Raw genomic sequence first — 16,249 nt, 5'->3', positions numbered from 1 at the left:
TTTGGATTATGTTTTTGATGCCAGCAGGAGAAGAAAGTGATGTCTCAGGAAGATTGTAAAATTGAAGGTGAGGAGATTCTGAGAATTCATGTGGATCCATTTGTTTCCTGTTTTCACTCTGAGTCCATCTGACTGTTTGATTGACAGCTCCAAAAATTGACAAACCGAAGCAGGAAGTGGAGGGCAGCAGGTGAGTCTAATGTTTACAGAATGTTTAGGTCATAACCTGTTCCCCAGTTTACCTTCTGCTGGTTATCCTGGTCTGGTTCTGATGTGGAACCAGAACCCACCAGGACCAACTTCATTCACTTAACAGACTTTTATTTTGATTGGCAGGTGAGTACTAGATTGACACACAGGCTAGGTTACGTGGAGTTTATTTTTAAAACCATCATAGTTGTTGCCTTGAATGATCGAAGTGAACCACTATGATGTTTAAAATCAATAAAGATTATTGATCTATATTCCCAATGACGGCTCAGGGAGCTGCTGATCTGAACTACTTTGTGTTTTCAGCCTGTCATCATGTGTTCAGCCCGGCGTCTTAACATGGCTCAGTGGAGCTCTGCCTCAACCTACAGCGTCTCCAAAACTGAGCCGGGCCAACACCTCCTGCACGGTGAGAACCATACCAACCCAAACAGGGTCCAGGATCCGGGTCTCAGCCCAGCAGGTTCTGATTATGTGTTTCTTTTGTCCTCACAGGAGGAGAATATGGCCAGGTAAACAGTGTATTTGTATGTGCCCATCTTAACTCAGTTTTAATCACGACTCTTCAATAAGTGAAGTGATCAGATCACATAATCAGACGATCTCATCACATGACAGGATGTGACACGGTTATAGTTGAACTTCATGTACTTCCTGTTTCCTCTGTCGACAGTAAACCTGAAAAAGAGTGAGTGCAAACAGCAGGCTGCCAAATAGTGAGCGTCAGGTCCTGGATGACAGCATCCTGGACCCTCAGACCTCCTCAGACCCTCAGACCCTCAGACCCTCAGACCTCCTCAGACCCTCAGACCTCCTCAGACCCTCAGACCTCCTCAGACCCTCAGACCTCCTCAGACCCTCTGACCTCCTCAAGCTTTCAGATAGTGGCGCACCGCTCAGGTCATAATATAATCTGACTGTCTCCACAGGAGGGGGGTTGTGGCCTGGATCTCTCAGGGTCTGGAGAAGGTGGTTCCTCAGCCCCAGGTTGAAGTGAAGACTAAGGACCCCCCAGTAGCTGAGCCCACCCAGGTACTGTTTCTACTGGACTGTGGTTTTACTGGTCTGAACCTGTTATGGGGGTTCCAGGGGCCACTGAGGGGTAGTAGTGGTGGGGATTGATGGTCTGGGAGGCCAGAGATCCACAGCAGCAAAGAGGGCCCACAAGGACAGGGAAGAACCTGCTCGGTGACCTGAGTGATTCAGGTCTCAAAGGAAACGACAGAACACCAAACAATGTTAGACAACAATCTTGTGAAAATGTTGAGGAGAGCTAGGTTCTTTTCCTGCGGAGTAGACCGGTATGTAGGCTGGACAGATCAAGAGGGTCCCGGTAACACACCCTGCGTTCTCTCAGACCCACTGGCCTGATGTTGTATCTAAACCAGTTGAACTGACACTTTAGAGTCTGAGGTCTGTGGTTCTAAATCACCACAACTGGTCTTGCCTGGATGCATGTTGTTTCTTTGGAGCTCCTTGTCATATGACTTCAGTCTTCCTTTGTGTGTCCTCAGGTGCAACTGGTGGCAGCAGCACCAGTATCAGGTGAGAACTGGTCTGAATGTCCCTGTGAACAGAGGCCAGGCCCAGGTCTGACCCCGTCCCATCACTACTCCTTGTCTTTCAGTTGCACAACCTCAGCTGGTTTCTATGGCCCAGGTGGCTTCAGAGCCAGACCAAGACCAGGACCGAGACCAAGACCAGCACCAAGAGGTCACAGCTGACAACAAGCTGTCTACACCGGGGTGTGTGTCTGTATGTGTGATTGTTTTTGTGTGAATGTGTGTGTTCATGTATGTTTTTACATTCATGCACGATCATGTGTCCTGACGTGTGTGTATTTATTAATTTTTTTCTGGTGTGCGTGTGTGTGCGTCAGGATGATAGCTTGGATTAAACAGGGAATAGAGAAGGTGGTCCCTCAGCCGGAGACTCATCTTCGGCCCAGGACAGATGGGGACCAGAGGACTGACTGTGGTGGGCTTAAAGATGCTTAAATAGTTGGACGTGTGCTTTGCTGTTTGTCCTGAGTGTCTCTTCATGTTTGTCTCCTCCCAAAACCTGAGGTTCTGTCTACTCCTCCATCAGGTCCCGAACCCACCACCGACTCCAAAAGGTCAGTCCAGCCAGGGGCTAACAGAAAGCTAATGACAGGAGCTAACGACAACTAACAATCGGAAGCTAATTACAAGCCAGCGACAGGCGCTAACAGTGTTTCCCTTCCTCTCAGGTCTGAAGACTCAGAGCAGCAGTCCAAGTAGGTGGACTCATGTGGACCAGGACAGTACAGAAGAAACCAATTTATATTCAACCAGTTGCCCTTTAAGTTCAAATATTAGAACGTGAGCTGATTAATGCTATGCTAATGCTAAGGTTACTTAGCAGTTTTCCCACAGTTTAAAAAAATGTTCATAAATCAACATGAACACCTAAAGGCAGTTTATAGTACTTTTATTGTGAAGGGCAGGGTTTGTGATCTTTGGATAGTGTGTACTGTGTGTGTCTGAGCTGTGTTGTTGTGTTGACAGTGTGATGGTGTGGATCATCAGTGAGGTCAATCGGATGTTACCTCAGCCAGTACAGACGCAGGTGAGTCAGAACCATCAGAACCAGGGCCAGGATCACAACTAGTACCAGGGAAAGGATCAGGATCGGGGTGTGTGTGAGGGGGTTAATCTGTTTCTGTCACCATGATCATCTTCATCATCATGTCTGCTCTCCTGCAGGACAGAGCCAGTGATGAAGTTCAGAACAGTGAGTAAAACAACTGTACATAACACAACAACACAACAACACAACAACACACATAACACCCAAACGGATGAGGTTAAGATTCTGATGAAGCAGGAGCCATCCACAGAGTGGGGTTACCTGCAGGTGTTTTTTTGCCATACATCCCTGGGGGGCAGGTCAGAGTCTACGGGAAGGGAGCCCTGAATGGCTGATTGGCAGGTGTCGGTGTCAGTGATGAGGCGGCGCTAACCGGGCTGCTCTTCTCCTTCTGTTTCAGGGGGAAAGGCGGCAAGAGCCCCTTAAAATAAAAGGAGAGGGCGAAGCCTGGCTGTCGCTCACACTGACACTGACTTCACTCTTTCACTGAGCAGCTTCGACTGTTGGGCCACATGTTGCTCCATGAAGCAGCTCCACACCCAGCATTCCCAATCCAGCCAGTATTCCCAGTTCACCCAGCATTGCCAGTTGAGCCAATATTTCCTGTTCCCCCAACTTCACCTAGCAATCCCAGTCTTTACTCCACAACACTGACCAAACCAAAACTGAGCTCATGACCTGGACACTGAGACAGGACGATCAGACAGAACCTGTTAGATCTGGACTCTGGATCCTCAGTAGATCAGAACTGTTGGCTTCTTTTCAAGGCTTCTGCAGATAAAATGGCAGCTAACTCAACTAGCTCGTGACAGCTAACCACAGCTTTCCCGTGTGCTTCTGAAAATAAAGACTTTTGTTGCAGAAAAATGTGTTTTATGGAGTGCTTTTGTTTTACCTAGATTTGAATGTTCAGGAGACTAATCAATCAAGTATTGTTGTTTCAAACTATTATTACAGGTCTAGACATAAAGCTTATTCAGTGTTTTTAATCCAATTTTATCCTGTTCCTATTTTTGGTTTTAGTTTTTTTTCCTCTTTTTAGTCAGATTCAGTTGTTTGATTAAAATAGTCCAGTCAGATCCACTTCAGTCATGAACCCCGGAAACCCCCTGAGACTTTGCTGTCCAATTAGATTAACCATTCAAATGTTTGTTAGACGGATGATCCTCAACTTTTCTCTTCCTGTCCTGTGGCGCTCAGTCACACTGAAAAAGACTGACCTGGTGCTGGAGAACATAGACCAGGACCAGGACCACAACCAGGACACCAGCAAAAAGAAGGTGAGTCTCTCTGGACTTCACACACAGCTTTGTTCACTAATGATAGCACAGCCGTTACCAAAAGAGGCAGTGCAGCAATTTAAAGGACAAACCTCCCTAGGACAGGTAGAGCAGTGCTGTGAGACCAGGTGATAAAAACACTGACATTGCAATGTTGGAGAAGATTTTCAGACTGAAGCCGACAGATTCTTGTATGTTGCTTTCAGACAGACCAGGTCCAGACGGATCTACTGAACAGCGGTATCAAAATGGAAGCTCACATGGAAGAAAGGTATTTTAGCTGTTTTCCTTTTCCTCCTGAAAGCACCTGTCTGTTGTTCTGTTGTCTCAGCATGTCAGGGACAAAAACAGGTTTGCCTTCAGTCCACCTTTACATGTTCTCATCAGTTGGACAGCAAAGAGGATAGGACATCAGTCCAGAGTGTTGGAAGAAACTTTTGTTTTCTAACATGTCTCAACATGTGCAGGGATGGTGAAGACTGAAGTCTAGTACATGGTCCAGGCCAGAGTCTCTGAAGAATTATCAGGGACTGGGACTTGTTTGAGGAAAGGGGACATTGTAGACAGCCAAGTAGAAGAGTGATCTTTTGTCTTTTGGGCTCCTGGATCATCTGTGTAGTGATGAAAAGGATTTTAATAATCTTTGTTGAGTTTTGTTCCGACAGACTGCAGCAGGATCGTCTGGATGCCGCCCGTGCGGCAGAGGAGATGGCCAGGAAGGCGGCGGAGGAGGCAGCCCGACAGCTGGAGGTGGAGCAAGCTAAGATCGTCATAGAAACGCTGCCAGAGTCCAGCGAGCAGTAAGTCACAGGAACAAACAAAGCAACAACTGACAGGAATCAGCATGCCCTCTGACCTTTGACTGACCTCTTGCTTGTGGAACTATGAACAAGCTGGAGAATCTCTCTTTACAAAGGTCTCAGGCAGAAAAAACCACTGGAACCACCTAACTTGGACATCCTCCATCCCTGTCCTTTTCCTCAACAGACTTCCCAACATCCTGGAGGAGGAGAACGAGGATGACCCAGAGTAAGTCAGTCAGCATGGAAGTGAAACCAAGACCTGCTGCTTCCTCCATGCAGTTGCTCTTAGACATTGAGACTGCAGCTTTTTTTTTTAACATGGACACCTTTCTGAGACAGCTGTTGGTTTTCATTTTCTTCACACATCAATCCGTCCTAGTTCTGTTGTTTTTTGTTTCCACTGTTCGACCGTCTGAGGATTTCGAATAGGATTTCTTTGTTGTCATATTGACTCTGATGCTTAGAAGAGGTTGTTTCGATATTTTGTGTTGTCCTGGTTTTCAGTCCCGGCAACTCTCTTTAAAAACAGCTTGATCATTATATTCATCACTTTCTGTGTTTGAGCCCCCTCTGCTGGTAAAGTTAAAGCTCAGCCTCTAGACCTCCAAACCTCTAAACCTCATCTGCTGCATTTTGCAACAAACTCCCATATGAGACAACAGGCTGAACTGTCTGACAGGTCTGATCTTGTCTGTCCCCTGCTACACACTGTCCAGGCTGCAGAACCTGCAGGAGGACAGTGACGACAGCACAGACAATACGAGACCTGTGGGAAATGAAGTCACGATGGAAAATCTCAAAAGCTCCATTGAGAAGGAGATAAAACCAGAGTAAGCTAAGCTGTATAGAAACCACCCCCCCACCACCACGACCACTTTAACTGGTTACTATTGCCAATGAATCTTTACTTGATCCTCTTGTAGAGTTCTAAAGGGAAGTCTAAAATGTTAGGACGTTATGGCAGTAATAATCCTTTTAGACTGAGTCCAGGTCGCGCCCTGTTCAAGGTCAGGACAGTTTTCATCTGTCACCAACAGATTCTGTCTGCCCAGTAAGTAAGTAATTAAGTAAGATTTGGGATGATTGTATCGGATGGACAGCGAACTCTACAGTACCAACTACACAAGACATCCTGTGTGACTTCCTCCTCCGTAGAATAAAGTGGGAACCACTGAAAACTTTCACCTTCTGGTTCATGCTGTGTTTCTTTTCCCGGATGATATATCTCTGGGTCATGATTGACCAGAGTGAATTTAGGTGCAACCTGAGTGAAATTCATCTAGCTTTTGATAACTGGAGCTGATCCCCCACATGTGGCCCCATGGGATCAGAATTCTTAGATTTTGTTTTGTTGTCCTGGTTATCTTATCCTAGCTCAGTTAGCTTCAGTTCATACAGGAACCAGGGCAGAACTATAGGTCCATATAGTTTGCCTCTGACTCCAGTTTCCCATCCACATCAGCTTTGACTTCATCTTATATTTATTTTTGCCAACTTTTCCTCTGTGAATTATATCAAAAGACAGGTTAACATTTCATAGAAATGTATTTAGCCGACAGTTGACTCAATCTGTATGTTTGGACAGTTTGTGAACATAAAAGGATTACCAAAATGTCTTTGTGCTGTGAATACAGTGAGGTGCCCTCTGACTTTAGGAAAATGGCCCATTTGCAACTCAAGTTTTTCATGCTGTTAACTTTGTTTCCAATTATTGGCCAAAAGAAAAATTTTCCTTTCTTCTGGCTTTTCTTCATCTGGTGAAACATCTTGCCCTGCATTTCATAGATAAGCTCCATGTGGTTTAAGTTCCCAGATAATATTTAACTTTTTTTTTTTTCTTTTACTGGTCCCTCAGTCTTTAATGAGACTCTCAGGAATGTAGGAAGTCTCTGAAGTTGAAACAAAATCCAAATTCAGCTTCATCTTTGTCTTCCATTGGAACTTTCCAAGTGTTTTTGTAGCTTTTGTTTGTGAATACTGTGAATACATCAGGGTTTTGCGATTTTTTTGTCCGTTCACAAAGACTTACTTTCTTCACCAGGAGCCTGCTGGACATCTGTCCAGCTGAGGTTGACACTGACCCCAAGACTCAGCAAAAGGAACTCACTCCATTATCAACAGAAGTGGAACCGGCATCAGAGAAGAAAGACCTGGGGAGTTTGCTCACACAACAACCACATGCTCCAGGGACCCCAACAACCACAGACCAGGTGAAGCTCTGTGGGAACGTTCTTCTGGTGATCAGGGTAGAGGTTGTTTTTCCTGGTCCAACTAATTTGTCACAGCTTAAGATCATTTGAGAATTGCCACAAATATGTCATCATTTTAATCACCAAGCATCTCTGCTCCAGCCACTGTAGCTCATTGGTTATTGTTTGGTGTTCTATTGATCAACGGTCAAGTCATGGCAGGTTCAGGTGGACCTGGTACCAATAACAAGTGGAGTCCAAATAGGCTGGTATTGAAATGAGTGTTGACGGTCTGAGCAGGTTCCCAGTTGACCAGCATCAAAGTTTTAACTGGATCAGCGCTCTGGTTTGGGAGGAGAGGATGAAACCTCCAGAAGGATATGAGATACAGGAACTAAAGTACAAAACACTTAGATCTGAAGCTGTGCCACCTTTTTATCTTCTGGTTTGGAATCATTGAGTTTCTGCTGCCATGAAGCTTCTCTTCTTACTGTTTCAGGGAGAAGAAGCAGAAGTAGGTGGATGTGAAGGTGAGGGCTGAAAAACCACAGACAGAACAGCAAAAACTAATTCAACGTGCTGGTCTTTAACCTCCTGATGTTTGTCCCTTGTTGGGTCATCTCACTAACCAGCTCATCTGTCCAAGACCTTGTTAAAAGGGTCTTTGACTGACCATTTCTCTGTCCAGTTCCTGGCCTTTTCTGTCAAATCAAGAGCTTCAAATCCCTCATGCTGCTGTGAGTCTGGAGCGCTGCTGTAAGCTGCTGCATCACCCGAACCCTCTCCAGCAGCCGTTGCTGCCACAGCTTGCCCTGCTGGCCAAATCAGGACGACATTGCTCCATGAGCATTGTCATCTGCCTTGGATGCCTCCAAATGCCAGTGTCCTCAGCGGCCTTAAGCCCTGCCTGCCTCCCGCAGACCCTCAGAGAAACCTGTTAGACATTTACAGTTGTGTAAATCTTTTAAGTGCCAAACCAACCTGAAGGTCTTCCTGAGTCCCCACTTCCTCTTCTTCCCATCATGTTCTACACTGATTCACCATCAGCCAACAGTTAACAGGTCAGGTGATCTTAAAGCATCACCTGTCCCCTTCACTCTGTGGATTCAATGTTGGTAGTCTTTGTGCAGCATTTGTGTCTGGTCCCCAGAGAGCGCTGATCCTGGTTCCGGTGGAGCTCCACTGCTGAAAGTGCAGGATGTGGATGAGGGAAAATGCCAGAACATCCCCAAGATCATCACAAATCGAGAGCCAGAGTTCACTGCTCTTACTGTCACAGATCTGTCCAAGCTCAGGTAAGGTGAGCAGCTACACTGCTACTGGTTGACCTGAGGGGGGAGCTGTGGAAGTCTCCGCTGCACCCTCCAGCTTTGTGTTTTCTCCTTCATGTTTTCTTATTCCTGTTGTGCCCGTGTTTTCCTGTGACATCCCTCTCAGTTGTGAAGATGATGATGAGATGAAGATATGGTCCAGTCAGGGAGACCTGCTGACGGCAGATGAAGAGTGAGTGAAGTAACCCCACACACACACACACACAGTGTCCCCCATGTTGACTATCCCACTGTTTTCCCCCCAGGACACGGCCTCTGTCTGCAGCCAGTGTCGGCAGCGTCATAGTTCAGGACCGGCTGAGTGAGCTGGTCCGGCTGTTCAAAGGACGAACTGAGAGACAGCGAGACCGACTGGTGGACCCTGATGAGTCGGAGGAGGAGAGTCCAACTGCCTGTAAGTCTTCTGACCTGGACTGGAAACTCATCCTCCGTCCTGCCCAGCTGTTCATGAATGGATAAATGAATGCTGCTTCGCTGAGTCTCAGGACTGTTGATTCATCTGATGAGTTTCTTTTTCTCTGCAGCGCCCAGTAAAGCTCCACTCCCCCCACCCCCTCCTCCTCCTCCAGGGGAGGAGAAGAAGGATGACGCCCAAACAGAAGAAGAAGAGGTGGAGCTCAACTTTGAGCTTTTAGGACGACCAGTGAAAATGCCCAAACTGCCCAAACTCCCCTCGATGCCAGACTGGCTGAGAGTCATTGTGGAGTTTCGCTTCCCCTCCAGCATTGACCCCTTCACTGGTGAGCAGAGCCAGACCTGGTTCAGGCCTGGTCCAGAACTGATGCAGAGTTGGTGCAGAGAAAATATATTTGTCTAACTTATTTGGAAAAGGTTGTACAGCTGATGGGCTCTCTGACCTGGACTCTCCTCTCAGACCTGATCTACGTTATCTGGCTCTTCTTCGTGGTGGCAGCGTGGAACTGGAACGTTTGGCTCATCCCAGTCCGCTGGGCGTTTCCCTACCAGACTCCTGAAAACATCCACCTGTGGCTGCTGACCGACTACACATGTGACCTCATCTACATCACTGACATCCTGGTCTTCCAGCCCCGGCTGCAGTTTGTCCGTGGCGGCGACATCGTGGTGAGTGATGCCATCAGACAGGAAGCTTAGTTTCCTCAGTGAGTGACGACGTGGTTTAACCTGGAGCTTGTGTTTCAGTGCGACAAGAAGGACATGAGGGAACATTACATGACGACAGAGAGATTCAAGGTGAGACTGAGGTTAGGGACCTCAGAGTGGAGTGTCCTGGGGGGTTTTAGAAGGAAAGAGGGGTGTCTTCTTCAGAGGGGGTGTCCTCCTGAAAATAAGAAGGTCTTTGAAGACAAAGGGCAGTAGATGAAGCTGTGTCTGTTGACAGATGGATGTCTTCAGCCTGTTTCCAATGGAAATCTTCTATTATTTCACTGGAGTCAACTCTCTGCTCCGGTTCCCTCGTCTCCTGAAGGTCAGGACACTTTGTATTCACACACTCACACTCACGCTGTTTATGGGGACCATCCCTTGACTCTCGTCTCTCTCTCTCTCTCAGTACATGGCTTTCTTTGAGTTCAATGACAGGATGGAAGCCGTAATGAAAAAGGCTTACATCTACAGGTGAGATATGTTGATTGTCTGTTGATTGTAACCAACATTTTAGTCTCTTTCTGGTGGAAGTTAAAAAAGTTTTTGGATAAGAAATTTGCCACAGCTCTGTACTGACAGAATATAAACAAAATAAAATGAAATAAAATTACAAATCAAAGAAAGAACATTATATATAACACAGAAAAACTGAAAGAACAGAGATATCATATACGGAAAAATATGCAGTATGCATTATGGATGAATGCATACTGCACATAACAAAACCTAAAAGGTCTTAGACCTGGTCCTTGAGGAAATCCACATCATGAAATCCTCACCCTGAGTTGTTTTTGTTGTTGTGTGTCAGGGTGATTCGGACCTCCACCTACTTGTTGTACTCTCTGCATATCAATGCCTGTCTCTTCTACTGGGGCTCCGACTATGAAGGACTAGGATCCACCAAATGGGTCTATAATGGACTAGGCAACGCGTAAGATACTGGACAGAAGACATTTACTTGATTATTATATTCTCATGTGTGTATATATGCTAGATGTGAACATGCTGTATCACTGAGAAGAGAACTTCCAAGGTGAAGGGTCGAGCCGACACTCAGGTGATTGTGACATCAGTCTTCTTTGATTTTCTCAGTTACATTCGTTGTTACTACTTTGCGGTGAAGACCCTGATTACTATCGGAGGACTCCCTGACCCCACCACAGTCTTTGAGATCTGCTTCCAGCTCATCAACTACTTTGTTGGTGTCTTTGCATTCTCCATCATGATTGGTCAGGTTAGTGTTTGTGGTTATGAAACATCAGAGATCAATATTTTTATCATATGATGAATGTCAATGTTTATATCCGTCTGTTGTTCAGACTGAGAGTCCAGATCTCAGTCATTCTGTGGTTCAAGAGTCCAGGTCCAAGTCTGTAATGGTCTGTGCAGGACTGGAAGAGAGTGGCTGTCCTGACCCAGACTCTGTTCCTCAGATGAGGGACGTGGTGGGAGCTGCCACAGCCGGGGAGAACTACTACCGGGCCTGTATGGACAGCACTGTCAAGTACATGAACTCCTACAACATCCCCAAGGAGGTCCAGAACCGCATCAAGACCTGGTACGACTACACCTGGAAGAGCCAGGGCATGCTGGGTAAGAAGGTCCATGTCCTCCTGTGATCATAGCTGAACATCTGAACATCATCAGAGGCCTCAGGACTCATCCCTGAACTCCTCCCTGATGTTTCTTCTGCAGATGAACAAGAGCTGCTGGTTCAACTTCCTGGTAAAATGAGGCTGGACATCGCTGTGGACGTCAACTACGCCATTGTCAGCAAAGTCGCCCTGTTCCAGGTCAGACACATACATATCTGTCACTTCCTGTCACGGCTTGTCTCTTCCTGCCACTTCCTCTTAACCTCTGGTCACTTCCTGTCTGTCAGGGCTGTGACAGACAGATGGTGTTCGACATGTTGACGAGACTGAAATCTGTTGTTTATCTGCCGGGAGACTTTGTCTGCAAGAAGGTGAGACTCTCTTTTGTGCTGACCTGTCTGTCTGTCTGTATGTTGACCTGTCCGTCTCTCTGTATGTTAACCTATCTCTCTCTGTGTTGACCTGTCTGTCTCTCTGTATGTTGACCTGTCTGTCTCTGTGTGGTCCTGTCCGTCTCTCTGTATGTTGACCTGTCCGTCTCTGTGTGGACCTGTCTGTCTGTCTGTATGTTGACCTGTCCGTCTCTCTGTATGTTAACCTATCTCTCTCTGTGTTGACCTGTCTGTCTCTCTGTATGTTGACCTGTCTGTCTCTGTGTGGTCCTGTCCGTCTCTCTGTATGTTGACCTGTCCGTCTCTGTGTGGACCTGTCTGTCTGTCTGTATGTTGACCTGTCCGTCTCTCTGTATGTTAACCTATCTCTCTCTGTGTTGACCTGTCCGTCTCTCTGTATGTTGACCTGTCTGTCTCTGTGTGGACCTGTCCGTCTCTCTGTATGTTGACCTGTCCGTCTCTGTGTGGACCTGTCAGTCTCTCTGTATGTTAACCTGTCTGTCTCTGTGTCTCTGTCCCTCAGGGGGAGATTGGCAGGGAGATGTACATCATCAAACAGGGGGAGGTCCAGGTTGTGGGCGGTCCCGACCTCCAGACGGTGTTTGTGACGATCAGAGCCGGCTCAGTGTTTGGGGAGATCAGGTCAGAGCTGCTTCCTCTTGCCTCATCCAATCGGGATGGGGGGGCTAGACCAAGTCCATCTACAGACTGACCCCTCTTTCCTCTCTTTGATTGGTCAGTTTGTTAGCTGGAGGTGGAGGGAACCGACGTACTGCCAATGTCAAAGCGCACGGATTTGCTAACTTGTTCATCCTGGATAAGAAGGACCTGGCAGAGATCCTGGTCCACTACCCAGAGTCCCAGAAACTGCTCCGCAAGAAAGCCAAGTAAGACCAGGAGCAGCAGCTGATCAATATATCAGTTTACAGGAGCAGCCGAAATCACTAATCTGATTTATTATACTTGATTCCTCTCGTTCCTCTCCTTCCCGTCAACCGTCTGAACCCTCTCAGTCCAGACCGGGATTAGAGTCACCTTTAATCTGTTTGCTGCACTTCCTGTTAGTCAAAGGGGGCGGAGTCTGTAGTCTGTTTCATTGACTGCCTGATCTCCAGGTCCATCACTGTGTGCCTATCTCTGCAGGAAGATGTTGACGAAGGACAAGAAGCCAGATGAGAAGGGGGGGGGGAAGGGGGCAGTGGAAGTCATCCCACCCAGACCAGACACGCCCGAGATGTTCAAGGCGGCGCTGAAGGTGACAGAGCAAGCAGGGCTTCAGAGAACCTTAACCACCCTGAAGAAGACGCACAGGACAACTGAGAGCACCGAGGTGAGAGACAGACAGACAGAAAGAGAGACAGATAGATAGATAGAGAGGGAGAGAGAGACGGATAGACAGACAGATAGATAGAGAGGAGAAAGGGAGGAAAAGACAGTAGAAAGCTAGGAAGGAAGGAGGAAAATGATAATAGAAAAATGGAAAAATAACCCCCCTGCGTCCTATAGGCTTCCCCCTACTCTCCGGTGCCCCCTCCCTCTCCGATGCATCGCCGTTCTCCAGTTCCTCTCGTTCCTGTTCAGGACGACGATGACGCAGTTGCAGAGACGGCGGACAGCTCTGTCATCATCAGGATGACACCACGCTACAAAGGGGAGGAGCTTCTCACTGTCGAGGTGGCGCCTGGGGAGGGAGGGGAGGGGCAGCACTGACTGGAGGAGGCAAGAGGGGGTGGAGCTGGACCTGGAACTGGACATTACTCTTCTTTGCTTCCCAGAATGCCTTTCACTGGCCTCCAAAGTTCTCCACTATTCTTCTGTGGTGGTTTTGTTAATTAGCCCAGATCAGCTTTATGCTACTATGTGGATCTGAATAGGACCAGGTCCAGATCCAGATCCAAGTCCAGGCTCAGACTGGATCACAGTGTGACCACATGGGGGCACTGTTTCACTGTTCACTGTTTCATCAAGCTAACATTATATCCTCATGAAACTCTATTTCCCAGAATTCCCTGCTTCTGTTCTGCAGCTTTTCTGCAGGCGCAGCTTCATGTTTAGTAGTGACAAAGGCAACGAAGATGCTTTCACCTGGATGTCCCGTGTTAGGAGGCAGAAGATGAAAGACCTGTGGTGGTTTCTGGTTTCTGACTGTTTCATGTTTCCACGGTGACTTGATCAATAACTGCTGTAACTGGATTTTGTCGTCAGGAGCAGACGGGATTTGATCCTGAAAGGTCAATCTGTATTTCCTGACAAACAAACGCTGCTGACCACCAGAGAAGAAGAGTCACATGACTCTGGAAGGAAACAAAGGCAGCAGTTATTGTATCAGCAAAGAAAGGCGGGGTAAAGGCGGGAAAACAGAAACAATGCAGAGCTGCTGCTGGATAGGAAATTACATCATCACCACTGATTATTGAGAATAGAGAAAGAAATTAGTGACCTATATCGACTGAGGGGACAGAACTGCTGCAGGCTGACCTCAGTAGGAAGAGGAAGGGGGGTGGTTGGTGATGATGATGATGATGATGTAACAGGTCAGTTTGTAAATAAAATCATTCACATGGTACTGATGTGTCTGTGCCTCTTAGACCAGACTGTAGTAGACCAGGTCTGTGGTCCATGACCAGAAGAGCAGAGATCCTGTTAGTCACTCTGAGACCCACCGCTCCTGAACCTCAGACCGACTGTCCATAGACCCGGACCCAGGATCAAATCCAAAATGAGCTAAAACTGTTTTTTAAAAAAGCCATGACTTATTCCAGGGAATGCTTTCATCATCTTCCTGATTTCATCTGATGTACTTGTGTTCATTGTTTTATTTCTCTATGAGACTGAGGATGATGAGGATGATGAAGATGTTCTGTATAAATGAATTAGCCTCACTGTCTCTTCCTAATGTCATCCGTCCCGACCTCCACTCTTGAAGTTTCCCAGTCATCACATGTCTGACGGTCCGTGAACGCAGCGCCGTCAGACCGCAGCTGTAATCGGCGGAGACTCTGAACCCGGACCTGAACCGAGTCCACAGTCCGGCTCCGGGTCCCGTTCTACCGACTGAACTTTAAATTTAACTTAATTAAAAAAAAAGATTTACCGCCAACAAACGGTGAGGAGAGCGGGAAGAAGAGGAGGAAGAGGAGGAGGCGCTGCCGGGACTAAAGGTAGGAAAAGTTTGGTCAGTGTATGGTCTGGTTTTGGCTCTTTATGGGGACTCCGAACTGTTCGGGTCCTGCTGTGTAGCTGTTTGTGTGTGTAGTTTGTAGTTGCTCAGTTCATATGTAGTTATTCTGTCGTTATGTGTTTTCTGTGTAGCAGTTTTGTAGTTGTGTGTTTGTTGGGTAGCGGTTTTGTAGTTGTGTGTTTGTTGTGTAGCTGTTGTCCTTCAGATGAACCAGCTGAATGTTGGACTGTGCAGATCTGACTCTTTTCATGCAGCTTCCAGCAGCTTCCACACACACACTGTCTCTTTATGGTCCAACAAAGAGCTTCACCTGTTCCCAACAAATACAAAAACACGCACAAACACACACACACACACACACTGAGCTGAAACAGTTAGGGGCAACAGTGCTGTCCCCTAACAGCCAATCACAGGCTGTCAGGTTAGTGACATCACTCAGATCAAACAGGCGAGTTCAGGGTCATCAGTGAATCGACCCATCCCTTCGCTGTTCAGGTTGAAATCACCACAGTCCAGGTCCTGACTGCTGTGAGACTGAACCCTCAGGTCTTGTGCTCTTTCAGCTCCTGGTCTGGGTCTTGATGGACCTCATCTCAGTAGCTGCAGTGGCACACTTTCTGGATCAGAGAGTCCGGGTCTGATTCCAGACTGTTGAAGCATTCACCACAGCTGATACTGGTCTGACTGGACCTGGACCTTGCCGGATCACTGAGTCTTTTTTCGGGGTGGGGGGGTCCTGATCCTGAACCCGAACCCAGGTCCGATCCTGATCCAAACGACACCCTGCAGGACTTGTGTTTCCTGTCGTCCTGAGATTTTTTTTGGAAACACACACAGCCCAAGGTTTCCTGTTGAGTGTGTGTGTGTGTGTGTGTAGGGTGGAGTCCCCAGATGTTCTATAAATACTCTGAGTGTTTTCTCTTTGCCGCTGAGGCAGAACAGCAGGAAGGAGACGGAGGATGATGATGAAGATGAAGTTCTAACCCTAACCCTCAGAGGAGTCAGACAGACTTCTGACTCTTTGAATAGTTGATCAGATTGATGCTCCTTTGTGGATTTTACGCCTGTGAGTCTTTTGAAGGGGGTAGACACTCTGATCCGCTCCTCTGATTGGCTGACATCACAAAGTCCCAGAAGTCCTGCAGCTGGTTTTAAGGTTCTGTTTCTGAATCCATACTGTGAGTCTTTCTCTGAGACTTCAGCTGGATTAATACAGAACCTGGACCTGATTTAGAATCAGAGACCATGTGGAGCTCTACTTTCAGATCTGATAGACCTTTAAATGGAATCTGGGCTCCAGCTTTCTTTTCTAAACTTTAGTTCAGTTCCATTTGAGGCTTCTGTTAAACTGGGTCTGTCACTGACACACAACAGCAGGAAGCAGCTAATGGGTCATTAAAGGTGACTCAGATTCAGACTTGTAGGTGGACCAGGGTGCTCTCTTCTGGAAGGTTTTTCATGAATTTTCATCAACTGTCAAAGAAAATAAGATGATGATGATCCCAGGGAGGCCTGGACGAGGAGATGAACAAG

At 47.1% G+C, this 16,249-nt stretch overlaps 1 protein-coding gene across 5 annotated transcripts; it reads left to right on the top strand.

The window, feature by feature from the left end:
• Nucleotides 1-14,053, top strand: cngb1a (cyclic nucleotide gated channel subunit beta 1a). 5 transcript variants are annotated; one of them, XM_029497820.1, is made up of 36 exons: nucleotides 1-67; nucleotides 148-190; nucleotides 517-619; nucleotides 706-722; nucleotides 884-898; nucleotides 1,140-1,242; nucleotides 1,725-1,755; nucleotides 1,838-1,955; nucleotides 2,090-2,187; nucleotides 2,299-2,326; nucleotides 2,441-2,467; nucleotides 2,739-2,799; nucleotides 2,937-2,964; nucleotides 4,021-4,100; nucleotides 4,307-4,371; nucleotides 4,766-4,900; nucleotides 5,088-5,129; nucleotides 6,945-7,113; nucleotides 7,592-7,622; nucleotides 8,243-8,387; nucleotides 8,530-8,595; nucleotides 8,669-8,817; nucleotides 8,948-9,163; nucleotides 9,298-9,506; nucleotides 9,585-9,635; nucleotides 9,784-9,870; nucleotides 9,955-10,019; nucleotides 10,357-10,479; nucleotides 10,641-10,782; nucleotides 10,982-11,141; nucleotides 11,244-11,341; nucleotides 11,431-11,514; nucleotides 12,059-12,177; nucleotides 12,276-12,422; nucleotides 12,679-12,865; nucleotides 13,042-14,053. In XM_029497820.1, the coding sequence occupies exons 1-36, from the start codon at nucleotides 40-42 to the stop codon at nucleotides 13,243-13,245; spliced, it is 3,474 nt and encodes a 1,157-aa protein (XP_029353680.1). In that variant the 5' UTR covers nucleotides 1-39; the 3' UTR covers nucleotides 13,246-14,053. The 5 variants fall into 5 exon arrangements, with proteins under 5 accessions (XP_029353680.1, XP_029353679.1, XP_029353681.1 ...); XM_029497819.1 differs by having other exon boundaries at nucleotides 10,868-11,141; XM_029497821.1 differs by lacking the exon at nucleotides 148-190 and having other exon boundaries at nucleotides 2-67; nucleotides 10,868-11,141.
• The last annotated feature ends 2,196 nt before the right edge of the window (nucleotides 14,054-16,249 follow it).

Source organism: Echeneis naucrates, chromosome 3 (genome assembly GCF_900963305.1).
Source record: "Echeneis naucrates chromosome 3, fEcheNa1.1, whole genome shotgun sequence".
NCBI classification, from domain to species: domain Eukaryota; kingdom Metazoa; phylum Chordata; class Actinopteri; order Carangiformes; family Echeneidae; genus Echeneis; species Echeneis naucrates.
The sequence above is the reverse complement of the archived record's forward strand: the minus strand, read 5'-3'. Positions and strand labels throughout refer to the sequence as shown.

What these genes read in the sequence shown, in the direction of transcription:
- cngb1a (XM_029497819.1), top strand. Translation starts at nt 40, where the DNA reads ATGTCTCAGGAAGATTGTAAAATTGAAG. An exon ending in GGACCAGAGGACTGACTGTG is followed by an intron (nt 2,188 to 2,298) that starts GTGGGCTTAAAG and finishes CTCCTCCATCAG; the next exon opens with GTCCCGAACCCACCACCGAC. An exon ending in GAGACTTTGTCTGCAAGAAG is followed by an intron (nt 11,515 to 12,058) that starts GTGAGACTCTCT and finishes TCTGTCCCTCAG; the next exon opens with GGGGAGATTGGCAGGGAGAT.